At 47.1% G+C, this 27,401-nt stretch overlaps 1 protein-coding gene across 4 annotated transcripts; it reads right to left on the bottom strand.

Moving 5' to 3' along the window:
- Positions 1 to 717: 717 nt before the first annotated feature.
- Positions 718 to 27,401, bottom strand: LOC137148075 (uncharacterized). Of its 4 annotated transcripts, XM_067540584.1 has the most exons (8): positions 27,106 to 27,401; positions 24,600 to 24,922; positions 17,398 to 17,504; positions 15,242 to 15,331; positions 13,586 to 13,770; positions 12,600 to 13,330; positions 2,186 to 2,215; positions 718 to 2,009 (listed from the first exon to the last, which is right to left on the bottom strand). In XM_067540584.1, exons 3-7 carry the CDS (start codon positions 17,483 to 17,485, stop codon positions 2,209 to 2,211), a joined length of 1,101 nt encoding a protein of 366 aa, XP_067396685.1. In that variant the 5' UTR covers positions 17,486 to 17,504; positions 24,600 to 24,922; positions 27,106 to 27,401; the 3' UTR covers positions 718 to 2,009; positions 2,186 to 2,208. The 4 variants fall into 4 exon arrangements, with proteins under 4 accessions (XP_067396685.1, XP_067396681.1, XP_067396683.1 ...); XM_067540580.1 differs by lacking the exons at positions 718 to 2,009; positions 2,186 to 2,215 and having other exon boundaries at positions 10,362 to 13,330; XM_067540582.1 differs by lacking the exons at positions 718 to 2,009; positions 2,186 to 2,215 and having other exon boundaries at positions 10,362 to 13,330; positions 27,115 to 27,401.

The raw sequence follows: 27,401 nt of genomic DNA, 5'->3' as shown, positions 1-27,401 counted from the left end.
GAATCACTTCCCCATTAAGAACCTGGGCAATCAGACAATGCTGCAGGAGTCCCCTGGATACATTCAGACAGCACATCCAAAGGAGCTTTTTCAGTGGTTTTTTTTTTTTTTTTTTAATTAATATGAAAAAGAAATCCCCCCTGAGTAATTTAGATGTCTTCTCTAATGTATACAAAGCACCTAACTTTGTTTCCAAGCAACATGGGTTAGCAGCAGCAATTCTATTTACAGAAGCCACAACCTCTGTCCCACACTGCACTGCAGCTGTTTCCTCTGCCTTTCGTCAGGGAGACCTAGCGCCTGAATGTGGTTGGGGTGCGGGAAATACACAAACACTGACATTTGATATGTGTTTGTGGGGGAGGGGAATAAGTGTTCTGTGCTTTATGAGGTGATGAGGAGAAGGAAGGAGATTAAAAAAACTAGATCAGTAGATAATTATTTACATTTTGATTGCACCTTTCCTACAGAAAGATGCAGAGCTCACTATGAAATATGTAAAGCTCACTTCAGCATGGCAGAAAGGCAGCCACCTCTGAGACGGAATGCAGCAGCAGATTAGCTGCACACAGCAATACTACACAACAGTTTAGAATATGTGAAGAACACTCTATGCACAATTGAGAGTGCAGAAGGAGAATTAGAGAAGTGGCTTCTTATGGCTGCAGCTGGAATTTGATAAGGATGCTGGGGCTAAAACTTTTACTTTGAAAAGAATTGCTGTGGGATTTTTAAGACCCTGGGCCAAATTTTCAAACTTGATTTCAAACTTAAGTAATAACTGACTAAAAACTGGGTATGACGCTCAAGATGTGATCTCATGGGTGAGCAGAACCTAGGTTTTATCGGTCATCTGAAAAGCCACACCCCAGCAGCAGTGTCCCCAACCCTGTGTTGCAGCATCGGTGCAAGAGGGAATCAACCCACACCCATGTAGTTCTTGGGTTTCTCTGGAGTTCTCCCGATCCAAGTAATTACAGATCTCATCCTGCGTCGCTTAGGAGGTCTGGTGATGTTCCATCATGAGGTAACACACAAAGCAGCTTGCTAAGGGTATTCTAGACAATGCTCACAGAACCAGCATCAAGCCTTGCACCCTTCCACACCTATAATTTACTATGGGGGCAGTTCATCCTGGTACTGAGTCTGTAACAGATTTCTGGGCAAAATCCACCCCAGCTCAAGGCCTACACACCACGTAAGCCTTAATATACAAGGACTGAATTTCATTCAGTGAGAGTCAGAGACAAGCCACTTGCAGCAGAAGGAACAGGTATATTCTACAAGGAGAGAGGAATTCTTCTGAGGGGATTTCACGTGTCCCTCCCAGTCCGGGCTTACATTGCCTTCATTGAGCCGGGTTGGGACTCTTCAAAATCCTTCACAGCCATTCCCATATTGACCACAGAAGCGAGCACAGCCCAACACAAGGTGTTGTAAGGGCCTGGTCCTATTCTGACTGGTGTCAAGGGGATTTTCTAAGCGGAAAGGGTCATGCTAACCCAGAATCAGGTCACAGAGAATCACCTTCAAAAAGGGATTAGACAAGGATTTGTAGGTGCAGATGGATCAGAATAGTGACCAACGGTCAGCTGAGCCAAAGAGGCTGCACCTCCAGGGCCATTCCTGGCTCTATAATTTCCTCTGTTGCTGGAGAAACTATGCTGGATCATGAACATATTCCATTCACTGGGGCAGTAAGGACATGGACATTTTCCATCTACAGCACCATCTTGTGGTCAGCTTAGAAAATAGGGATACTCTTGGGGGGGGAATCCGACTTGCAAGCTACAGCCAATAAACATACAAAATACTATCCCGTCTTTCAGCTGCTGGGTTTTTGTCCTTTTAAACCCTTTTACCCTGAGTAGTTAGTTGGGCAAATTTTGCCTGTGGGCAGGTCCCCATATCTCTTCAGAAGCTGGTCTTTTTAACAAGATAACACCAAGCCAGAGGTCATGCTGTCCCCATGCAACAAAAAATCTCATAGAGAAAGACTTACTTCTTCACTGTTCAGGGAGAAAGAGACAGAAAAAGAAGGGAGGGTAGGGAAGAGAAAAGAAGGAGATTAGCATCATAACCAAAAATCAAAAGAAGGAATTTAGAAAAAAAAAGTTGACACTTATTTTAAAGACTAAAAAAGCAAACAAATGCTATCATTTTAGAGACAAAATCAAGAACTTACTCTCCCATCTTGGTTTAGTTGATTTAGAACCTGCAATTAAAAAGTATAAAAATTATTTGTGTTCAAAGTGAATTTCTTGGATTGATTTTTAAAAAAAAAAAGTACAGTTTTATCAGAAAAGAGGAAATGGTTTGTGCTTGTTTTCCAACTTTCGCAAAATCCAGTTTCAGAGAGAAGTAGGTAGCAGTTTATGGAGAGGTGCCAAACATGTTCTCACCCAAAACCAGGGAAACTGCAGCATCCGCAGTCTTTTGGACTGGACGTAATGCTCAGGGAACATGACAGCCATGGAAAATATTCCTCATGTGTGAAAGGACCACAGCAGATGCCCTCCTTTATCCTCCCCCCATCTTCTTTGATCACCCAGGAACCCCTTTTTTCATCAAGTGCACTATGAGAACACACTATTGTTGGACTACCTGTTGACTCATCATATACTTATTTTGTAAACAGTTTAGGGCAGGGAATTGAATCTAATCCCTTCCTCACTACAGGCGTCCTGTGTGGATTTGGCAAATTACAGTCCCTCTGGGCCTCAATTCCTCAATTTGTAAAATGGGAATAATAGCACTTCTCTACCTCTCAGGGACATTATGAAGATAAATTTATGAAAGATATGAGGCGCTCAGATACGGCACTAATGGGGACCAGCTAAGAATCAGATAGATAGGGAGCTCAAGACACCACGTTTTCACTGTTTGTGTACAGCCCCTAACACTATGCTACAGAAACACAAATAATATATTATAGGCCTTAAAATGATTGTTTTGCAAAAGTAAGGGTTCAGAATGATTTCCCTATGTAATTTCCTGAACTGCACTGATAAGGGAAGTTGTATCTATACACCCACACACCCCACTATACATGTGTAAACAACATAGTACATTTGTATTACCTATATTATCATCACTTTTATTCTATTAATACAAAAAAGGGTTTTAGAAAAGTTGATTTCTCCTACTTTTATTTACCAGCATAAGGAGTGCATTGTGCCCACTAATCCCAGAACACAGCTAGTTGTAGAGTGGGACAGCAGGGAAAGGATATAAGGAGTTAATTCGGACAGAGGAAGAGATAAAGGTCAGGGGCAAGGCGCAGAACGCAATGCTGAGTTCCCCAAGGAAACTTTATCCTGGAAAATGTGCGGGGGCCATCATGTAACTGGGGGAGAAAGTGCTTCTAAAAATGGTCAGGGCAGCTCCCAAGGAGCTCCAGCTGTCTCCTTGGGCTGCAGCCTTTCCCAGTGCCAGCCCTCATGACTCAGGGAGGTCAAGGCAGCGCAGTGGCAACCACAGGTGGCAACGATACAGACAAGAGACTTGGCATCTGAGGAATGGGGGAGCTCCAGGCAAATTATTTTTAAATAAAATTCTTCCGGCTCCTTTTAATGACATCTTAAGTGGCAAGTGGAAAGGAAGCCAGACAACAAGAGCCTTATATTCTCTTGTATTTGACTAAGTATTTTAGCATCTGCTCCCTGCAGTCTTAATTTGCCTACTTAACATATGGACATGCAAAATCAACAGCAAATCATAACTCTCTACTAGTAGACTAAGATAGCACCAGATCATCAACTGGGGTAAATCAAGGTAGCTGATGGAGTTATGCTGATTTACACAAGCTGATGATTTGGCCCCTTTAGCCTTGGGAACTAGATCCAAGGTCAGATTTAAGCATTGTAGGTCTTTTTTTTCCCTTGAACTCTATTATGTGAGCAAAAGCAAGTGACTGGGAGATGGTGGGGGGGAGGGGTGGTAGAATCAAATATTGAGGGCATACCTGCAATAAACCGGAGGAACAATTTCAGTTGCAATCAATAAATATAAGACTCTAGAGAAAGCTAAGGCTGATCAGACTACTGGAGATGGGTTGTCAAAGCTAATTGGAGGTTTAAAGCTTTCCCCCTCAGCCGTTGCAGCAAAAGTCCAGATATACCAGCCCTTCTTATCTCAAACTCAGAAAGTGAGTTCCATTTCCCCTCATTCCTGTAACAGCAAGTTGGATCAATAAGAGACATGCAGAGGGCTCACCTAAGTCCCACGGAGAAAAACAGACAGCACTGATGGAAAGACAGGATCAACTGGCAAGCCACAGGCAGCTGGCTCAAGGAGGAGGTATAAATGGGTTTCGCCGATGGCTCAGCAGAAAAGCCACCTACTCTTTAAGGGCATGGAGATCTCCTCAGACCAATGATGTGCAAGCGTCCAGAAATACAGAGCCCCACCCTTGGCTGGAGCAGTCAATCCAGCCAGCATTCAAGGCGTCTTGGAGGAGAGAGTAGCCGCAGTGAATCAGGGAGTTGCTATAGGGGAGGGTGGCAGAGGTTTAAAGCTTGGAGGGGAGAGGGGCAACTCTGGAATTGCAGTGATCACGGAGGAATGGACTCTTCGTTAGCAGCATTGATAAAGGCAGTCATCTGGACACACTCTGCATGGCTTAAAGGCAAGAACTTTGCTTCTTAGGATGCTCACTCAGGCTGTGGTGAACCCCTTTCCTGTGTATGAGGCTCAACAGCTTCAATACTCCATCTAGGTGTCCCAGGTGGCCAGGGGTTGAGCTCAGACAAAATTTTCCAAGCAAGGATGGGGGGAAAGGTGGTTAGGGAAATGTTCAATTTCATGGCCCACTAACACCAGAGTCAGACAAGAGATGGCTGTGGCAGGCAGATCAGGATTATTTGTAGCAGGACACACACCTGCAAAGGCCTAGGACCAGCTGTTATCTTAACTGAGGCCATGTCTACCCTACAGCTGCTACAGCACCATCCTATAGATGCTTCCTAAATCAACAGAAGGGGGTTTTCAGTCAGTCAATGTAATTAATCCAACTGTCTGAGAGGCAGTAGAATTCTTCCATTTATCTAGTTATGTCTACACCAGGGGTTAGGTCAACCTAACTATAGAACTCAAGGCACAACATTTTTCAAAGCCCTGAGCAAGATAGTCAAGTTGATCTAATTTTTAAGTGTAGACCAGGCCTAAGTGCGAATGAGGGATGTAAGGGCTGGTCTACTTACAAAATCAGGTTGACGCAAGACACCTTGCATTGACCTAGTTGTGCATGCGTCAACACTTACATTTGTCTCCCACCGATGAAAGCCCCGTTACTGCGACACAGTAACACCACTTCCCCAAGTAGTGTTGAGCCATGGCTGATATACTGAGGTCAATGCAGTGTGAATGTAGACCTGAACAGTCCTCCAGCAGCTGTCCCACAATGCCTGATACTAATCATTTTGGCCATAATTGTAAACTCCACTAGCCGGGGTCACGGAGACCAGAAGCCCTCCTTCTCCATATTTTAAAATGTGGCAAATTTTTTAAATACCTTTTCCTATTGCCCAGCTTGGTGAGCATACCTAGCAGTTTTCTATTGTGTGCGACTACCCAGCTGACCACAACAGCTACACGTTCCAGACACATTCCAGCCTCAAGTAGGGAGGAAATACTGGATCTTCTGGGCCTGTGGGGAGAAGAGGTTGTGGAGGCACAGCTCTGAACCAGCCGTAGAAACATCCACATCTACGAGCAGATTGCGTGGGGGATGCAGGAGAAGGGGTACAACTGGGCCCAGTAGCAGTGCTGCGTGAAAAAGAAGGAACTGCACAGGCATACCAGAAAGTCAAGAAGGCGAACATTCAATCTGGTGCCAAGCCGCAGGCCCACCACTTTTACAAAGAGCTGCTTGCCATTCTTGGAGACCCCACCATAACCCTGCACACCACTATGGATACCTCTGAGGAGCCAGTGTCACAGAACCCTGGGAGGGGTCTCACAGTGAGGACGAGGAGGATGGGGGGCATGCAACTAGGGGGGTCCCACTATGCGCCAAACCAGGACTTGTTTGAGACTCCATCCAGTCCAGGCAGTCGAGCACACGAGCCCAATGCAGAGGAAGGAACCTCAGGTAAATGGGTAAATGTATTTCTCGTTACAATGATGTACTGATGGCACTCCCACTCAACAGGGCCCAGCTACCAGCTGACAACTATTCATTAATGACGCATCCTAGAAGAGGTAGCAGTACAAGAGAGAGGTAGCGTTGTCCTTTACGGTCCCCTGTAGAGGTGGGCATGGGGGGCCATGCGGAGCAGTCTGTTTAGGTTCACAGAGATGTCTCTTGAATCTTCCTGAGAAAACTTTCAAGGAGACACACTGCAATCCTCTCCAGGGATGGCTGCCTTATTTCTTCCTCCGCAGTGGGACACTTTCCCCTCACTAGTGGGTGATAACTTCAGCAGGTGCCATTTGCAGGACACAGGCTAGCAGCATACGGGCCTGGGCAGCTTTGGGACACCAGCAACAACTGTGTTCTCTGTGCTGTGTTACCCCAAGGACTGGGATATCAGCTAAAATCACCACCGCCTATGGAAAATGGTGCCAGCATTTATCGCCACTGGCCTATACTCCCATATACTTGCATGCAACCAAAAAATTCCCTCCTCATTTCCCTCAACCCTGGTGGGCCTCACCTTGGCTGGTGCTGTGTGTGGTGCCGTGCACAAGCACTCCGAAGCAGAAGGGTCAATAAACATGTCTCGTTTACAACTTTAGGAGAGCAAGCAACATGCAGTGGCTTTATGCCGACATAACTTGCATCAGCAAAAGTGTGTAGTGTAGACAAGGCCTAAGAAGCCTCCATTTTACATTCACTCCCTTCCACCATCTCCCTCCCCCCACTCCTGCAATTGTCAGGGGAAATATTGGTCCCCAAACATATAATCCATATGCAATCATAAATTCTATTAAACTTCAATTTCACATGACCAAAACTGACAAGCCCTCCATCCCTTCTGCACATGATGCTTCAATACAATTAAAAGCATTTTTAAAAGCAAACAGAATAGGGGATTAAATAAAACCCACCCTTTATAATCTTTAGAAAATGAAACATCACAATCTGTACCCAAGAAAATAAAGGCATTTCAATAATTCTGGGGGCTCCAGGGGCTCATCTCAACAGCCAGTTGAATTCATTCATGTTCATTGTGTTGTGTGTGCACACATACACACAGCATCTAGTACAAAAGTGCGCCAAAGGCGGCTCAAGGTGCTACCTCTTGCAGATCTCTGCTAGCAAGGGACACACACACGCACAAACTTTATCCTGAAGAGTGGCAGGATAGGTTATTGCCCAAATTCCCACCTCGGAAGAAACGATTGTTTCTGGCAACACAACACGGAGAGGGCTGTTACTGTCTCTTTTCAGATTGTCTGCCGTGGGCATCAAAGCGGATAGTGTTTCTTCCTCTCACAGCCCAGGGGAGGGTGAAAGCATGGCAGAATTACACTGCACTGTGTGACACAGGGGGGTGGGAAGAGAGGAATTAGATACCAAGGGCGGAATCCCCAGTGAAGTCAATAGCAACATTCTTACCAACTATAATGAGGTCAGGATTTCATTCTGCTACTTAGCACTCCCCACCCATCCGCCTCAAGGCACTTTAAAATGAAGGACCAGTACCAGAGCCTTCGTGTTACAGATGAGGAAACAGATGCACAGAGGTGAAATGACTTGCCCAAGGTCACAAAGCAAGAATTAGAAGTCGGGGCTCTAGATCCCATACCTGCTCTCCCACACCCTCCTCTGCCCCCCACCCTAATTCCACTGGTGTTTCATGGCCAATACAAAGTCAGCTCCGGCATCACCTTTAAAATAATTAAGTCTTTAGCAGCAAGTGGCAGGCTCACTGATGCAGACTTCCTGTTTTGCCACCTTCCCGCATCAGAGCAACCACAGAAGCTGCTGCCTGCAGCACAGCAGAGGAACAGAAAGCTCACAACATGAAGGGCCAATTTTTCACCTTAGCAGCAGATAAATTTTGTCCCTCGCAAGAAGTGAAGCACCCCCCCACCAACAATCTTTTTGTGGGCTAGAGGTGAGAGGAAGAAAGGGAGCTTGAGAGGTCTATGGATTTATAACACTAGTCCGTGATGTTACAGGATGGGTATGACCCTCAGCTGGTGTAAACCGGTGTAGCTCCACTGAATCAATGGACCTAATGCCAATTTACACCAGCTGAGGATCTGACCTCATGGCTGTAAATCCACCTCGGGGTGCTTGGAAATACCCAAAAAGACTTTTAGCTGATCAGAAGCCTCCTGCTGCTGAGGGAAGAAGGATATACATCCTAATATGTGCTGTTGTTGCTGCCTCGCTAAAGCATGAGCAAGCATGTGTGTAAAATTGCATCCCTGCTTTCATAAATGACTTCCTGGCCAAAGTTCTTTGCAAGGGAAGGGAATCTTTTCCTTTGCACTATTATTTCTATTATGGTAGTTCCTAGGAAGATCAAGGATCAGGGCCCCAGCTATCAGAGCTTCTCTGCTACACAGAAGCACGTCAAGTGCTGAATAGGACTGAAAGTCAAGTTTACTTGAAAAAGAGAACCACATTAAATGTCACACAAACGGAACTCCCCCCTAGTGAAGCACAGTGGACAGTCACATGGACACATTCAAATACCTGAAGACAAACTTGACTTTTACAGTGCGTGTGTAACGATGGGAAGGTGGTTTTTTTTGCCCTCTGCTGGTAGAACAGCAGCATAGCAAAGATTCACTTCCTTTCTCTACTCCCAGCTCTCTGCCCCATCTCCATCCTCTGTGACTGGCCCTCAAGTTCACAGGAGCCAGGAGAGCAGACTGTATGTTTTGGTTTAATAGCCAAATTGGACACAGGGGGTAACATACCTTTCTGAGGCCTAACAACAATTGGGGCCTTCCTCAAACACCTGCTACAGCCTTCACTGTCCAGGCAGGCCCTGTTTTAAACCAAACAGCCAGCCTTAAAAGAGTACACAGGTTGTTGAAGGAGGGACATTGAAAAGCACCCACCTGAATTAGGAGCACAAGTCCCATTGACTTTCAATCTTATGTTTACATGAAGTTTGATAACAGAGAAACTGCTGGGCTCCTCCTAGGAAACTGTGGCCTCTCTGCAAGACAGTCTCCTTATGGACTTATTTCTCTGTCCCTGATGTTGTCACTAAGGCCATTTGTCAGGAAGTGACAGTAGCTAATGCGATTATCTGCTACGGCTGCTTAATCCACCCACCCAGCCCAATCCTGCTTCCAATGACGTCCAGGGGAGTTTTGCCATTATCTTCCACGACAGCAAGATCTAAGGTACTTATCTGGCTCCTATCACCAGCCTCTTTATCTTCCACACCCGTGAGGCAGGGAAGTACTATTAACCCTCTCTTCCAGAGAAGGAACTGAGGCACAGTGAGACTAAGTAATCTGAAGTCTTGACAAGAAGCCTGGTGCAGGGCAGGGAATCAAACCCAGCTCTCTCAAGTCTCAGGCCAGCGCTGTATCCAGTAGATCACCCTTCCTCATGGGATCAGAGCCATACACTAGTCACCCCTTTGGCTCTGTCTACAGTGGCATCTTTCCATCAAGTCAGAGCTCCAGCAGCAGTAGTGATGGTGGGAGCACTAGTTTAGACAGGCCACTAGCATTTTACTCCTCTCAGAATTGGCCCAGCCAATGTGGAGTTTATGACACACACAGCTACTAGTTATCCTGCCTACACCAATAGTTACCGGGAGTGGAGATGAACTGATGACAACGTAACAGGGAAAAGTGATGAAAAATGGTAGTGTAGACAAGGTCTGCGTGACAGAAGCGGTTACGACAGAGGAGCGTAATATTGTCAGCAAAGAGAGACAGGCTTGGTCTACACTGAAGTTATACCTGCATAGCTACATCAGTCATGGGGATGAAAAAAAACCCACACCCCTGACCAACATAGCCATACTAACAGAACCCCCCAGGTAGACACAGCTCTGGTGACAGAAGCCTGTCTGTCAATATGGGTAATTTCATTGGGGGAGGTGGTGTTCTTACACTGATAGAAAAACTCTTTCTGGCTCTGCAGGTTGCATCTACACTAGGGGGCTATACTGGCATAACTACACCAACATGGCAGCGGCAGTATAGCCTCTGTAGGGAAAACATACCCACAACTTCTTGGGAGGAACATCTGCTCCCATTGCTTCGATTCCTCTAGAAGAGGCTGTTTTTCAGAGATATCTTTCTTTTTCATTCCTAAGGAAGTTACAGTAGCATTTTTAAATAGGGGCTTTCCCCCCAGCTCACTACAGTAGCCATTTAGCAAAACAGATGAATTGCATCACCTTCTGATCATACCATTACCAACTAGGCAAGCCACATTTTCCAAGGCTAAACAAGTCTTTATTGTTCTCTCCAAGGACTCTACTGCAATTTCTTCAGCTAAACAACATTCTTGCTGCACGCAAAACTATACATTCAGCCACAAATTGCCCACAGGTTTTACAGATAGTTGCTTGTCATTAGGAGTGATGCCCAGAACTGGTTAGTTATCCAATTCACTTCCACAGCACCCGGTACATATCCTACACCCACTGCAACACACAAGAGTCCTGATCCTGGCTCCACACACTTCCCAGAGTTCAATAATGCCTTGTTTGTTGGCCAAGATGAAAGAGGAGTATCAGAGTCCACATAGGTAGAACAGATATGGACTTTTATTTAAGAGTTTTGTTACTGCTTTACACCTTCAAATGTTGGCCGGAAAGGATAAGAAGAGCTGAAGTCATAGAAGCTGATGGTCCTGTTACTTTTGTTGTTTTAATAAAGTTGTGTAGTATTTTTGAACCACGGGTGGGTCAAACAGTCCTATTCCCCCTCAGAGCACGGGGCCAGAAGTTCCAATGAAAGGTTTAGATTTGCCGATGGGTTAGCATGGTAATGAGACCATCAGGCTACTATTCTTCGTAACCCAGGGTCAGATCAGAGGTCACAGGTCTGTGGGGGGGCGGGGTTCCCCTAGAGTAGGCAGCCCAGATGTGCAAGGTGGAACTCCAGTAAGCTCTTTATGTTACGTACAAACAATCAGAGAGGCTCACACTAGAAGCCCAGGCAAGGAGGAAACCGAACAAGTGTCAGGAAAATCAAAGAGTAGATCGGAGAATGATAATGTTCAAGTTTGAGAAATGGCACCAATTTCTTACCGAAGAAGAGCAGTACTTAGCTAGAGACTGAAGGAGGAGAAGATCCATGCAGAAACTCAGTGAAATGTAAGGAAACTCTGATCAGATCCTTCAGAGAGAAGGTTTGCTCTGAGTTAGAGGAGAAGGACATGAAAGCCACTCTGACCAGGAGCAGACATGTGAAACTTCAGGAACAGATGCCGTTTCCATGGAGCTGGTGAACTTGTACAACATCCCCAGAATGATGGATGTGACTGTGGCTCCAGGAACAGCTCAGCCTGGGCTCCTCCTGTCTGAAGTTTAGACAAATATAAGACCTGGACACACAACAGAGGATCTACCCAATAATCCAAAGGAATTTGACTATTGCACTATTGTCCTGGGCTCTGAGGAATCCATATATAGATGTTGCTAGGAGATGGTGGAAGACTAGGCTGACTGGCATACATTTACCAATCATCCACTGCCACTGCTGTAACCATTGTCCTCCCTTCCCCACCTTTTTTCTTACCTCCTGCATCATCTCATCTTTTCTATTATTAGATTGTAAGCACTTGGGGCACAGGGGCTGCATCTTCTGCTTGACCTGTAAAGCACTTTGCACACTACAGGCACTGCATGGGTGTCACATAAGAATGAATCCAACATGACACCCGAGGACACTAGTCTAATGTCCTTCATAACCGAAACAAGGTCTGTTTACCTACAGTTCACAAATGCTCTGATGCCAGAACTGCCACCTGTTTTCAGGTGTAACATGTCCCGTTTACCCAAATCACAACGCTTCCCCACAACCCCTAACACAGTTAGGAGAATTGGCTCTCTAGACACTAGAGATGGGGCCTTCCATAAGAACCTAGATATGCTGCCTAGTCGGGAGTGTGGTCATTAGAAAAGCCTGTCCAGGATCACTGAACAAAGCTATGTCTTACTTATCCCTGCTTTACAGAGTCTCCTCAGGACCTCACGGATACACGCCTTGGTGTGCCTTGAGGTTCCCTTCCAGGAGTCCTAATCCAGAGTGACTTGTAAAGTGTTTCTCTGAGAGACCTCCCCACACTCCTCTTCTGCTGCTGCATTTATGGCCACTGCAGCCCCTGCCTGGGATAGCCACCTGCCTTGCTCCACTAACCATAGCTTCTACAACATGCACCAGCATTTGTCCTCTTTTCCCCATATGGAACAGCTACAGTCACCAGGTTCAGGGAGATGAAGTTAAGGCTTTTTTTTTTTTTTTTTGGCTGCCTTAGGTTCCCCTTCAGCGCTAGTGCCAAGCAGTACAGCACACTGTCCCTCACCACATTGTCCTTTTAAGTCCATGCCACCTTCCTGGACATGGAGTGCTTCAAGCACTTCATGTCCACATCTCCAGGCTGCAGGGACCTCTCCAGGCCTACCAGCATATCCTGATGGCATTCACGGATGTTCAGCGGGTACCTGGCCCTCACAAACTCATAGGCCGCCATCAGCCTCATGTTGTGCTTCACCATCAGGTACTGGATGATACAGGTAGGGGCCAGGGAGTAGCCATCCAGGCAGTGGATTAGAACCCGCTTCCTCTTCTCCAGTGAGGCCTCAATGCATTCATTGATGTCCTGGAAGCAAGGCTCCCTCAGAGCAGGACATTCCCCATTCAGGGGGCCCTGGATGTCCACCTTGAGGCGGGACCAGCTGTGCCAGAGCTCTCCTCTACTGCACGTGCATGGAATGACGCTCAGGCTGCAGTCACTGGGCAGGCTGCTCATGTCGATGATGCTGTCAATGCTATTCCGGCACAGCACCCTCCCGCAGTAGGCCGCATTGAGGTTCCCCAGGTAGATGCAGTCCATCACCCTGGCAATGACAGGCTCCGAGAAGTTGAAGTGTGCCGGTCCTCCTGGCTTTGGATCACTGGGCTCCTCAGGCTTCGGACCCCCTCTCTGGCTGTAGTTGCGGGACTTCTTGGAGCTGGAGCAGGACGGAGGGTTGGAATCCAGCTCGGAGCTGCTGTTCCAAGATGGGGGAGAGAACAGGGAGAAGCGACTGGAGGATTTGGCTTTGGTGAGCAGTCCCACGGGACTGGACTGGGTAGAACTAGAGGGGGTATTGGATCTAGAGGCACAGAAAAGGGATGCCCGCTCCAGAGACCCTGTGCTGCTGGCTGTTCTTCCACTGTGAGCCTGCTCCATCTGTAAGACAAGGAAAAACTGGTTAGACTACTGGCACCCTGGTCTCTCAGCGCTTCACAGGCAGCAGGAGCAGCGAAGGGGCCACAGATGGCAGTAAGCCCGGCCCAGCAGGCAAGAGATCAAACTGCCACAGGAGCAAGTTACACTAAAGGCCTTAAAAGCCTCAATAATGTCTATGCCCAGACATCTAACTATCCATCTACCCTTGTATCAGAGAGACCACGTGCCACAAAACACATCCAAATCATTCCTCACCTGAGCCTGCAGACTCCTCCGCCACTCCTGGGGCACCAGGCCATCAGACTGGCCATCCCCATCTGATGAGAGCGATAAGCAGAGCGTTCGAGGTTTCCTGGTGGGCAGCTGGGGTGCAGGGGACACATTGTCGTGCCTTCGATTGAGCGCTTCATTCCTATTCATCATCAAGTTTGGACAGGACCCTGCAGGGATAGAAAAAACCACCCATGCTCAGAAAGTGGCTCTCATTATAAAGATCGGCCTTGTAAAGAGACGGGGCTCCATGCAACTTAATAAGCCTTTCTTCAACATTCCCTTTAATGTTCTGCCATTGCTGCACGAATATTGTGATTCATTGAGAGAAGAGCTTGAACCAATTGTAGGAAGCACCTTTTAGCTGGAGATACAGAGGGTCTCAGGAGCTACAGTGAAACTTTTCAGTCCATTTGCCAATGTGCTTGCAGTTTTCCCACTTCTTGGAAGGCAAAACAATGAAATATTGAGCTAGGAGTCCATTTGTATCCAGAGCGTTTCATTACAGAATTTTAGTGCAGATCCAGTAGCTCCTAACAACTCTTATTTACATAGAGGATATGCTTAGTAGCATCATTGTCACTTATTTTATAAAAGCACTAGTGTTAATTAATCCTCACATCCTTGTAAGGCAAGTTTTAAAGGAGAAGAGGAAACAGAGACCAAGAGGTGGAATGACATGTCTTACCGGCCACAGAAAGGTTCAATGAGCCAGAACTTTGTTTTCCCTTCCCTTCCCATCCCTCCCCACCAAATGCTCCACTCCACATGGAAGCAGCAACAAGTGAAACTGACAGGTCAGTTTCGCTCTCCCGCACCTGTAGAGCAGGGAGATAACAGAGGGCAGGGGGAATGAAGGAAGGATAGGCTACAGCAGGCAGGGAAGCAGCCCGAACACACCCTACCGCATGTAACTGTCTCTGATCATGCTAATGCACAGCTGGTTTGAAAGTAGGGTCTGTGCAACATGAGTAACAGAACCACCTACCCTCTGAACATCACCTCCTACCAGATGTTCTAATCAGCGATAGGATTAGAAGCCATATGTTTCTAGCTCCCAACCCTGTGCTCAGAACTTACTATGCTAAGAAGCTGAGATATAATTATATATACTCTTCAATTATAGAGTTCATCAGAAAGCACCCATGAGACCCTCTCTCCAACAGGTTAACAGTTAGCTTTTCCAATCCATGATAATGGACTTCAAGAAGCACTGATCATGAATTCAAGCATACAACATCTGCTCCCTGACACCAATCTGTGACCAAACAGAGTACCGAGAGAGAGAGACAGTCACGCAGGATGGATTCATTTAGATGCCAGTAGGCTTAAACATTTTAAAGCCTGTTCCTGCCTCCCACCCCATAACCTAAAGCTTTCTGGGCTCAGTAAGCCACTAACAAGCAACAGCAGGGCTGTTTGTCTGGAAACCCTCCGTACATCCTTAAGAAGGGAGCAAGAGCCTGTCTATGATCCACTCAAAACCCCAAGGCCAACCACTTCCCTGCTAACAAGTTGCTCCTCAATATTTGTTTTGCACAAATAACCCTTTTGCTGCACTCCATGTTTCCTCAGGAGCTGTGTAAAAGCCAGATTTAAAAATAGGCAGCAGCTTGGAACATCACATACGCCTACACCCACCTGTGCAGTGCTGGGAGAGAGCCACTGAGGAGGAGAGCTGCAATGAGCTGGGCATCTTAAAGGTTTTCTGAAGGTGCTTTACGATCAAGCCTGGAAAATTGAGAGGGATACGCATATTAGCTAGGGCATAGCTTGATGTACAAGGGCAAAACCTCTTTATTTTGAGTATTTCTACGTATAGACCCACAGGACAGAGAACAATTGCTCACAAGCATCCTGCCACAGCCTATGACTAAGCACCATCTACACAGGTACAGTACAGCCCTGGATATGCCACATATACAGGGTTACGCCCTGCTGGCCAGCCCCTCCTCACTGTGCTGTACAAACCACAAATCCAGACGGCAGACACTTCCAAGTACCAAAGGCATGCCAACCCCCCTCTATTCTGATCAGGGCTTAAAAGACCCAGTGCAGGCTACAAAGATCATTGGGCCAATTCTTTAATTAACTGAAACCCTATTTGTTTCCACCCATCCACATCCCATGCCAGAGATCTTAAAATAGTCAGGTTTGTACTGAATTTACTCCACAACCTCCTAAACCCAGCTTCCCTAAAATAACATGCTTATTACAGAGTCCCTCCCTAAAGCACACATTTAAGCCACTGCCAGCTAACTTCAGAATAGAACCACATAAACATTATTTTCAGACAATCTTAACGCCTCTCCTGAGGCCAGGAAGTGTGACACTTCAGCTTCCACTCCATCCATGACAAATCCCCTTGTCTCTAGTATTATGGTGCCTCAAAACAGCAGCTGATCACATACATCAGACATGATGTGTTATCTCGTTGCACCTGGGTATGGCAAGCGATGGGCAACCTTCGAGAAGAACTCCCCCCTCATGCCCACACAGCTGTATCAGGCCTTGGAGTCTGCTACCTCTGCACAGCCAGATCCCCTACTGCCATCACAGGGGTCACTCCATGTCACACGCTGTACCGACACCAAGTAGTATTGTGCATATGAGAGAGGAGAATTCTCTCCCTCAGGCTGGATCCTGAGTTCTCTGTTACTCAACGCTCACTGGTGTGAATGGGAGATCTAGCTGCCCAGGGAATACAAGAGAGAGCCCTTAGTGTATTTACTTCTGGGCTTTGTAGAGATGAGCAATACTCTTACCCACATCTGAACTTTACAAGGCTCCCTGTGCAGCGTTGTTTTAACACAAAGGCCAAAACACTAACTGGGGAGCCTGAAGCAAGGACCCTAAAGCCAAACAGAGGCACGTGTATAAAAATGACCTAATTTTCATAGCCACTGAGCACTTCCAGCTCTTGCTGGCTTCCGTGAGAACAGTTAAGTACTCAGCACCTCTTGTAAATCAGATAGACAAAGACTTGTCTACACACAAACAACTTAAGTTAGTTTAGCTTAACTGATACAAACCCCAGATATGAGCATTCTTAGGCCATGATCCTGTGAAGACTTACGTATGCGGTACACTTCACTGTGTGTGTCGTCCCGTTGACTTCAAGTACTTAAAAGTTAAGTATGTGCTTAAGAAGTTGCAAAACAGGAGCCTTTTTTCAGTTCCATGTAACTTTGTTCCTAATAGACTACAAGTTTATTTCAATTTTAGTTTAAACTGAAATAGGAGTGTCTGCACAGGGGTCTACAGAAGTTTTAACCAAGTTGGTTTTGAAACATACCTTTAGTTAAACTGGTGCCATCGGCCATATAGACAAGCCTTATGCTTGGCTTTAGGGGGTCTAAATTGAATTTGAATTTTTTTTGCTTAAGAGCTTTTATCACATCATTTTTGTAAGGACTGAGGGTAGGAAGAGTACCTCCCAAATGCTGGTTAAGCCTCCCAATACCCATGTGAGATGGGTTAGTATCAGCCATTTTGAGAAACTGAGGCATGGCGACATTAAGTGAATGCCCAAAGTCATGCCCTGAGTAATTACCAGAACTGGGAATAGAACCTAGGAGTCCTGATTTCCAGGCCCCACTCTAACCATTAGGCCACAATGGCCACTTCTTTGGATGTGATGGCGGGAAGGGGACACAGCAGGCTTTAAAATATACATTACAGCATTTGAAACCGACTGAGATTGATGTGGCTGCAAATTCATCATAGCACCCCTCCCTCCAGGGACTCCTGTTGGGGGGAGTCTGGGCTTACAGCATATTTCCCCTCCTCTCACTCACCTGTAACTCCATTCCTCTTTGAATTACATTTTTTGTCCAGAAGATTGAAAGTTATGAAATCCTTGTGCCATTTCTCCACTGACTCCATTACGCTCAGGCCTACAATACTGAAAAAAGAGAAATCAAAACCTACAAGCACCTTTTACACTGGAAGATCTGGCACTCTGGGAGACAGAAGAATGAGATGCCAATCCATACAACAACTGGTTCACTTTTTCTGATGAGATCACTTAGGTGTGTATGTAAAAATGGAGATAAGCCCAGATGCAGTCATGCCCCCAAATTTCAGGATGTTTGCAAAATTCAGAGCAATATCTAAAATGAGCTCAGATATGAAACACACAGGCTTTTAAAGTTAGAGATGCCTTTTCTTCTGCATGATGAGAAAAGCTCTTCTTTGCACTTGAAAGAAATCGAAGTCTGAGTAGTTGCACATACATAGATAACTCCTATTAAGCACTGTGTTGGACAATGGAGTCAGCAGCATCCTCCCTTACATTTCATAATCACAGATCTGGCATTTAGTCAGGATGCTGAACCAACTTTGGATCCAGTGTTGAAAAATATAACTGGCCTTGGACAAACAATCTGTCCCATTCAATGTCACCCAAAGCCAAAGACCAGCAGGTAAGACAGGAGGTTGCACAGGACTCATTTAAGTCACTTATCTGCGAGGAGGTTAAACTAAAAGCGCAACATTAGGGGTGAAAAAAAAATCCTACATCTCTGCTGTAATGTTGACACCTACAGCATTTATATCCCCCTGCTCCCACCTCCAGATGATTATGGGAGAGAGAAAGAGTTTTCCTCTCTTCCTAGAACCCCCAAAAGGAAAATGTCTACCATCGTGAGAAAGCAAAAGGAGACCCACAGAAAGCGATAAGGGACGGGGAAAAGCAAGGTTGCAGTTCTGAAGTGTTGCACTGCAATATTCCTGTAACGGTCTTAATTTTTAAGAGACTGATCTAAAACTAACAAACAAAAGCCCTAAAAGCAGAAGCCAGAAACACCCTCAAGCTTTGGGAGCATCCACAAACCTAGGGTTGGTCCAAACTGCGGAAAGGTGAAGAGCAGCAAGCCCTGGAATGGAGGAGCCTTGGTGCCAGGAGCCAGCAGCGGGGAGCAGGTGCCAAGGAATTAATCAGGGAACCAAACACACACTTGCACAAAGAAACCAGAATTCCCGGCCTCCCTTTGAGAGTGGAAATTCCCACCTGCCAGACCACAGCAAGGGGAGAAAGCCCAAGGCAGCAGGGAGGGATGAGCCAGCTGAACCCCACTCTGCCCTTCCCCCAGAAAGACAAGACTGAAAAGAGGTGCAGAGGAGAGACACCCTTTTCCTTCCTCTCCCCCAGATTCCGCACAAAGACAACCCCCCCCCCCCCCGCGCCTCCCTCCCCAGCCTAGGCAGGACCACTCACCAATCCCTCCCCCCTTCCCCAAGCCAAAACCCTCAACTCCAGCCCAGGCTGGCTCAGCCCCATCACTCCCGCCCCATGCTGCACCCCCCGAAGTCTCATCCCGCCTAACACATTCCCAGCCCCATTCCCCGGGCAGCAGCCTGCCCCCAGCCCAGTCACCCTCCCCCCCGCAGGAGTTTCCCCAACCAGCGCTTCTCGGCCGCTTTAGGAAGTTCTCCCGCGCGCTCAGAGCAACTCCAAAGCTCCCCCTAGAAGTTGTACCTGGGGCGCGGGGGGATCCAGGGGGCTGAGCCCGGGGAGGCGGGTGCACAGCCCCCGCTACAGTCGCTGGTGAGCCCCTGCGCTGCAAGTGCAAGGGGCAGGCAGGCACTCGACTCCCCGGAGCGCGGAGCCCGTGCCGGGGCAGCTGGGAGATGTAGTCTTTGGAAGGAAGCAGGTCCCACCACTCTCTGCTCCCGCCCCTGCGCTGAGAGAGGCTGGCTGCCCTGCCTCCCAGTCCCAGCAGTGCTGTGGGCCCTCCCTCACTTCGCTGGGGCTGGCCCCTTCCTTCCCACCCCTGCCCTGCCCTGCCCTGCCTTCACTCCTAGCTGTTGTTCTGTTTCTCTGTCAGATAGCAAGTGTGAAAAACTGGGACACTTCTTTTCCGGGGCAGGCGGGGTAGAGTTGTGTATATAAGACAAAGCCTCTAATATCAAGATGGTCCTGCTAATATCAGGTCTGCCCATCCTACTCTCATCACTTAGGCTGGCCTGCCCTCGCCAGTGCTTTAGCCATCTCTCACCATGGGAATTCTTACTTCCACAGCATTGGGTGTTACATGCTGCCAACCTCAAGCAACAGTCATTAGCCAGCCCCCTCCAAAAAAAATCCATGAGGTTGGCTTAAAAAGAAAATCACGAGAAGTGAGATTCTGTGTTCTGAGCAATTAGGTGCCATGTTTAATCTTTTCCTCTGCAACTATGAGGGATAGAAATGTAGTTCTTTTTAAAAATAAACAAATAAAATGAAAGCTCAGATTTTCACCTAATCACATAAATCTAGGAGCTGAGGCTTTAAAGGAAACACACACACACACACACACACACCAAAAATCACAAGACTCACCTTAAAATCATTAGAGCTGACAACACTGGTTAATAAGTATTTATGATGCAGATGAGTTTGATCTTTTGCAGTTTTGCCAGCCCCTAGCCTTCAAAAAACAGGCCTCCCCCCCAGTCGTCAGCTTAAAAATCATGAGAGATTTTAACCATAAGTAAATGGTGGGTTCATTTTATTTTTCCTTTGGTTTCACAGCCTTTAGGTTGCATTCAATTCACACTTCCAGGCTTTCCTCCATAAATATGAAGGCCTGAAACCATTTTTTTTTAAAGAAAGCTGAGATTCTGAGCACCAGGTGTCGGGGTTTAACAACAACAAAAAAAATCCCAATAAATATCACAAAACTTGTGATAAAAATCATGGGAGTTGGCAACACCATATCAGGGTTATTGCCCAGGGTTCACACATGTATTATCAGTTTACCTGTATATTTTATTAATTTCGTTCTTCTGTCATAGCAAGTATTTCCATACCTACACATAATTAACCCAGAAAAATAAAATGTGATTCATAGTAAGTAGTGGAACACTAGCATGCACATGTAACTGAATAACAGTCCTTGGTTTGTTACACACAAAACCTCTACATACACACACACACTATTTCTACACTCCCAGGCCCCAGTTCTCCACTGCCTTGCACTTTATGTATGAATTTACACCTGTGCAATGAAAGGACAGAATGGCAGGCTGCTCCGGTGATACTTAACAGCCACTTTGCACAGGCATAGATGATTAGAATTTGGGAATTCCTGATGCCCAATCCTGGGCTCACTTCTCTAGCCTGTAGCAAGGATGCGATAACACCTGCAAAGACACACACACAGTCCATCCTTTGCTCCATGATACATTTTAAAAATACAGTTCAACAAACAAGCTTCTCCAGCTACATCCCCTCCAACCAATTAACATGAATCACAAGACAGCAGCCAAGACCATAGTTCCGATCTTTATGGCTTCCTGATAGCTCTCCCAGTTTCTCTCAGGTTGAGCCTACCAGCATGCACTGATGGCATCAAACTAGGACAATTTCAGATCAGGGAGGGAGTGATTTCCACAGCTGAGGAGCCATCACAGAGAGTACCCTGCTTCTAAGCCTATTATTTGAACATCTTACCAAGGGTTGTGGTAGATTCATCATCATTGACAATTTTAAAATCAAGATTGGATGTTCTTGTAAAAGATCTGCACTAGGAATTATTTTGGGGAAGTTCTATGGCCTCTGTTATACAGGAGGTCAGACTAGATAGTCAAAATGGTCCCTTCTGACCTTGGAATCTATGAATCCTCTAAATAACCTACCATTTTATAACTAGACTGAGATTCCTCATGTGGAACAGAGGTAAAATTAACTGGTCTGCAGTTATCAACAGTCCATCTGCTACCATGTCTAGAAATAGCCAGATCCTGCAAGATGCTGAAGTCCATGGGAGTTTTGTCCAAACATAAACTGAACGTGGCTTTCGTTAACTCCTCAGAGTATAGTGTGCTGGAGCCTCCCATAGCATCGGACATGACTGCATGCCACTTCACAGATTCTGTACTGTCACACCGCAGGAGTCTTCAGCATGGAGATGCAAGTTCCACTAGGACTGCCTCCTCTGTTTCACAGATGGCCAAGTGAGACAGCCCAGCGTTGTGTGTAACAAACTCCAACAGAACACTCAAGTCCCCTGGATGCGTACCTTTTTGGACAGCATATGTCTTTTCCACATGCAGAACTCTCCAGTGCCAACACAGTCTTCTTTCCATAAATCCCTCGCCTTCTAGCCCCAGCCCAAAGTCAGTTTGTATGGGGGAGGGGAGAAGGGGGGGCGAAAGTAGTCCCACAACTGTCAGTAGGGTGGCTAGAGACACGTTCACAATAAAACTTCAGTTGCAAAAAAACCTCAGGACTATGATGGTGTTGGAAATTCAGACCAGAAGCAGAGAGCAGTTCTGCAAGTTATCCCTCTCTCTCCAATGGGCTGAGCCTGTTCCCGCTCCCCACTTTGGAATCCAAACACCCCAAAGTTTATCGTGTTCTAAATCCAGGTTCACATTTTGCAGCTTGGCCAATTGGACTCTGCTCCCCATAACAATATCTCCCTCCCAGCCTCACCTCTTGGCCCTGTCCCACAAGGACAGACTGTTCCTTTCAAGCCCCTGAAGGACTTATCTTCCTCCTGATCCAGCATCCTTGATCTTCCTCCCAACTTAGACAGTCCATCCCTATCCCAACAGATGGTCAGCTTGTAGCAAACATCTGTGCACTACACTTCTGCTTTTTCTTCCAGGTGGATCCATCCCTCTCCAGATGTAAGTTCTGAATCTTACTTTAATTTACTCCTCATTGCCTTTGTTACCCAGGTCATTACTTGTAGAAGAACCTGTCTACCCTATTCCAGCCTCCTCTTGGATTGCCATGAGCCCCGCAGGAATTTAAACTTTTGGAAAGGATAATAATGTTTCCCTGCAGAACTAATCGTACTCAGGGTGTTTTAATAAATGTCAAATCAATACGTATGTACAATGCAGCTGTCTGTACAACTAAAAGCAAATACTGTTCTGTTGAGCTCAAAGTACCAGGGTATAATTGTAGCCAACATGCAGGGATCATACAGCCAGCTTCAACATTTAGCCACAGAACGTCTTGATGCCCTAGCCCTCTCAGTCAGGGCCAAATCCTGACAAGGTGTTCGGTATCTCCATCTCCCACGAACTCCAAGTTGCAAATGCACCTTTCACAATTTGTTTTCCTGGATGAGAGTGAACAGGTTCTAATGAAGTCTGCAGCAAATAGTTTTCCTTATTTCCAAGTAATGTCTCTCTGTACAGTTCTAAGAAGATCAAGCAGCATGCAGCTGGGTAGCGATCAAGTTTTCCCTTGGGGCTAGTTAGTAGTGTAAAAGTGTCCCTTTCTGAACAGAGCCCAGAACATCTTGCCATCTCACTCAGGATCAGGTTCTCCCTTGTAAAGAAGCATTATATCAGGATATTGCAGAATGCCAGTTAAATCAGGACATTGCAGAATTCCAGTAGCTTTCTCGGACCAGTCCACTCTTCACTGAGCACATTCAGTCTCTCTCTCTCGCTTGCTTGCTTTGACACCCGTATTTTGAAATGCTACTCTGCTTATGTTGCTAATACAGCTGTAAAAAACCTTGGCTAGCTTGTTTTAACCAGGTGGTGCTCTAGGGCAGGGTTTCTCAGCCCATGGGTCGGGACCCAAAATTGAGTGACCAGAATATTTCAAAGGGTCACGAAGCAGCTCCTGTGCTGTGGGGCTGGCTGGGTTTGCCTCCCTGCTCTAGGCACTGTAACCTCTGGGGTCTCAGTGTCGATCAAGTTTGGCCCAGCTGTCATGATGATGGGAGTCCAGGTAGGCCAAATCTGAGGCAGTGGCACTGCAACCCCAGGAGCCAGGTCACAACTCCACTCACACAAATTTGGTCCAGCCATGGGAGCGTGGGGAGGGGGGTGGGGGGGAAAACTGGGAAACCAGAGGTTGCAACACCCAGAGTAGAGAGCTAAGCCCAACCAGCCCCACAGCACAGGAGCTGCAGGAGTCGCCACTGTGGGGTGAATGCCAGGCAGGACCCAACCCCCTCAGGACCTGATTGAAACCACCCCCAGACTATTGACTGGGTTGCAACAGGCCATAAACATTTACAAATGGGCCCTGAGCCCAAAAAGATGGAGAACCATTGCTCTAGGGTATGAAGGATGATCCAGTGAACAGGGCACTGGACCAGATCTCAGGAGACCAGGATTCAGTTCCCAGATGTGCCATGGACCTGCAGGGTGACTTTGGGAAATTCTATTGATCGACCTGTACTTCAGTTCCCCAACTGTAAAATGGGGTTAATGTCTCCCTTCCTCACCAGATAAGGATAAAATCCATTAACGATTACAAGTGGGGCTGCAGATTTGTCACAGCATTTTTTAAATCAAAAATCATGGAGCAGGCATGGTAAATTTAGGAAAAGTCACGGGTTTGGCAGCTGGTCTGTGATTTTTTATAAAAAGTGTGTTGACAAATGCGGGGGCACCGACCACACACAGCAGTGCCATTCCCTCCGCCATCACAGCCTTATCCCAGCATGATGAGGCGGGGAGGCCCCAGGAACATGAGTTTGGGGAAGCGGGGAGAGGGGCTGGAAAGCAAGCACACCCCACACTCATCCTGGACACGGGCAGCAGCAGTGTGTTGCAATCTGGTCCACAGGGTCGCAGCACCAATCAGGTATGCCCCTCTGTCATGACAGGGGGGTGGCAGCACCAAATCTGAGTGAGTGGTGCTGTGACCCCCCCCTTCCCCCGATGCACCAGATTGCAACACCCAGAGCAGGGAGCCAGGCCCAGTCAGGGGACACAGGAGCCACCAAGGTGGGGTGAATGAAGGGCGGGCTCACTCTCCAACACAAATTCCTCCTCCTCTCCCCCCAGTCCCTAGGCTTTCTCTCCATACCAAGCCAGCAACCCACCCAGCGCCCTCCTGCAGGAAGTCATAGACAAACAGAGGAGTCACAGACAATCCAAGGAATCCGGATAGCCATGACTTTTTCTGCACCGGGACAAACCTGCAGCCCTAACTATGAGGCATTCAGATACTACAGCAGCAAGGGCTGTAAAGTACAGAGATGGATCCTGCTTTTCACCAAGCGAGAGCTGCTGAAACAAAGTTTACAGAATGACTTACCTTGTGTCCCCTTGTAAATCAAACAGCGCCACATGGCAACACCAGCGGCTGGCACCCAGCAGTTCTGTCTCTCCCTCTTAACACTCCCGGCTAACTTCACTGCTGCTGGCTTCCTTGAAAAGCACAGGCAAGGCTCAGTCAGTTATGAAGGGTCGGCTCTTCTGTGGAACTGGCTTCTCAGAGGCTGCGATTGGCTGGCTCTGCTGGTTCTGGGTATCCTGGATACTGCTCTCTAGATGTAGCCCCACGTCACAGCCTCGGATCTAGAGAGACAGCTGAGTGCTTCACAGGCTCCTTGGTGGAAAGAGGGTGGCGTGGTATAGCTGAGAAAAGACAGTTTCCAGTGTCACACGATCTGTGAGCAATAAATCCCTCTAGGATGGCTCAGACACAGTTAGGCAGATGGCAGGGGAGGAAAGGAATATGCAGAGCAAGTTACAGCAAACTTTACTTTTAAAGCATCTCACTTTTCCATAGTAGGAGCTGGAGTCTGCTCTCAGTGCCTCTGGATTTACACCAGCGAAACCAACCTTGGTTCTACTAAGATTTTATACCAGTCTCCAGTATAAGGGGCAGATCAGGAGTGTGGCTGTAGCACCTGTGACCCTACACAACAGCTACTCTCTATTTCTCCAGAAAACGAGTGGCTCCGAGATAGATTAATGCCACCTTTGCTACGCCCACCCATCCCCCAAAGGCAGGAATTAGGGGATGAAAATCAGGGGGCAGCAAACGTGTCTGGCTGGCTGTGTTTGCCATGGTACCTGAATGAATGAATGTACCTCGGTTCCAGCATGGGCAGGAGTGGGTATCTCATCAGGGGGTTCGACGGGGAGGTTTAGTATGGATGGGTGAGTCCAGTCTCTGGCTGGGGTTGAAATAAGAGCTTCAGAATGTGTGTGCTGGTAAAGTAGGGGAATAAATCTAATGGGGAGGTGAGCCTGCAGAGGAAGGAGACAGAGCTGTGGGTAGAGGAGAACATTTAGGCAGTCACAGTTTGGGTGGAGCCACAAGGCAGGCCTTGCTTTGGCATCTGGCCCTCAGCCCTGTACTTTCTGGCTGAGGCCCTGCGAACTTGCCACTTCCACTCTTCCAGTTCTCCAGAGGGGAGACGGCTCCTGTGCTCCTTTGCCCCAGTGGAGATCGCTTTGCAAGCAGACCTGCAGCCTCCCTCTCTTTAGAACAGTATTCTCAGCGGCTCGCCAGGTGGGGAGGGAGCATTTTCATAAGCATGTGCAGACATAGTGGAGAGGCTTTTAGCAAAGTTTAACGGAGCCATGGGAATCTTGCCTCTAAAAGAAGCGGTTATGCCAGAGACAACTCTGTAACAAAATGGAGGGCAGGTATATTCAGAGAGACCCCTGCAGACCCTCCCATTGCCATGCCTACCTCCTTTGGAGAGTTCCTGCTTTGATTCCTTCTGGTAGCTCTCGCCAATCCCACCCATAGCTAAGAGCTGAGAAAGGGGCTCTGCTTTACAGATGCCCCCAGTAGACGACACCCTACCATGAACACCGGCACTGCCAGCTTCCCAAAGTGAGCCCTGGCTGCCCCCACACTCTCCGCCACATGCCATCTGACAGCAAAATCCACCCACTGAGGAGAGATTAAAATACAAAAAAGGCACATGAGGGAGAGAGAAAAGGGGCCATGCTTTCACTGTGGCTATTCATGGGCATAAGGCTAGGACTGGTGACTTCCAAGATGAGAAGTAGAAAAACCAAGGGCAAGGGTTGGGGAGGAAGGAGAGAGAAAATGGTCTCCCCCATGACTTTAGGAATAGAACTGCCTGGAATGGGAGTGGCAGGGGGGGTGTAATACTGTGGTCTCCATTATCTACTCTCATCTAACCCAAGGCTCTCATGAAATAGGTTTGTGATACGGCTAACAAGGTCATTAGGGGTTAGAACCAGACAGCTGCTGCATAAAGAAAACCCAACATGGGTGCCAGAAAAGGGTTACTGCGTTAGTTATCAGCTCCTAACTTGCAGAGACACAGCATCACACCTAGATCAGGAACTAATGGAAGGATTGGGTCTTGTCCACGGCCCTAGTGGAGGTTAGGTCACGCTGCAAAAAACCCCCGAGTATGGCACAACGTGCAGATGCTTTTCAAGAAAAAGCCAGGGCTGCCGAAATAACCAGCTGCTGCAGTCTGGGACTGAGTGGTATTGACAAAGTTTTGGGAGGATGGGAGGACTAGAACAGCAGTGAATAACCTAGGTGCAATGGCAGAACAGTGTAATGGACATTTATACAGCAACTCTCTGTACTATACTTGGCTCTATACACATTAGAAGAGTCCTTGCATCTATTAGTGCTAAAAATTCACTCCTCAGGCTATAGCTAAGGCTTGCTGCAGGCATCAATGATTTCAAATACAGGGAATATTTATTATCTGTATTATGGTAGCACTTGGGAGCCCCAGCCAAGCACCAGAGCCCCACTATACTACGTGCTGTACAAACAAAAGACAAAAAGATCCTCCGTGCCCAAAATAACTTACATTTCTTACCAGTGTTTCTCTGGTGTTGGTTTCTCAGATTGTTCAGCATCCAGTGATTTCTGTGTGCCAATTCTCCATTGAGTTTAGCATTAAGCTAATTTCTCAGTGCAGATTTTTCAGTGAGAGTAACACAGAGATTTCTTTAAAGAATATTTCCCTTAGACCTGGACATTTATAGCTCAGACCTTTAATTCGGCTTTAAATCCTATGGAGAACACCACAGTTTTCTAGCATTTTCAAATTCTTTGACTATATCTCTCTCCCAAAGGCGAAACCTATACCAGAGTCAGAGTTCA

The sequence above is a fragment of the Emydura macquarii genome, unplaced genomic scaffold (assembly GCF_026122565.2).
Source record: "Emydura macquarii macquarii isolate MOO-44397 ecotype Brisbane River unplaced genomic scaffold, CSIRO-AGI_Emac_v2 contig_587, whole genome shotgun sequence".
NCBI classification, from domain to species: Eukaryota; Metazoa; Chordata; order Testudines; family Chelidae; genus Emydura; species Emydura macquarii.
The sequence above is the reverse complement of the archived record's forward strand: the minus strand, read 5'-3'. Positions and strand labels throughout refer to the sequence as shown.

Excerpts from the sequence above, each read along its gene's own strand:
- LOC137148075 (XM_067540580.1), bottom strand. The coding sequence starts at position 17,485 with ATGGAGTCAGTGGAGAAATGGCACAAGGATTTCATAACTTTCAATCTT. Across the intron at positions 13,771-15,241 it reads TCTCTCCCAGCACTGCACAG|GGTCCTGTCCAAACTTGATG; the intron begins GTGGGTGTAGGC and ends CTATCCCTGCAG. Across the intron at positions 13,331-13,585 it reads GGAGGAGTCTGCAGGCTCAG|ATGGAGCAGGCTCACAGTGG; the intron begins GTGAGGAATGAT and ends CTTGTCTTACAG.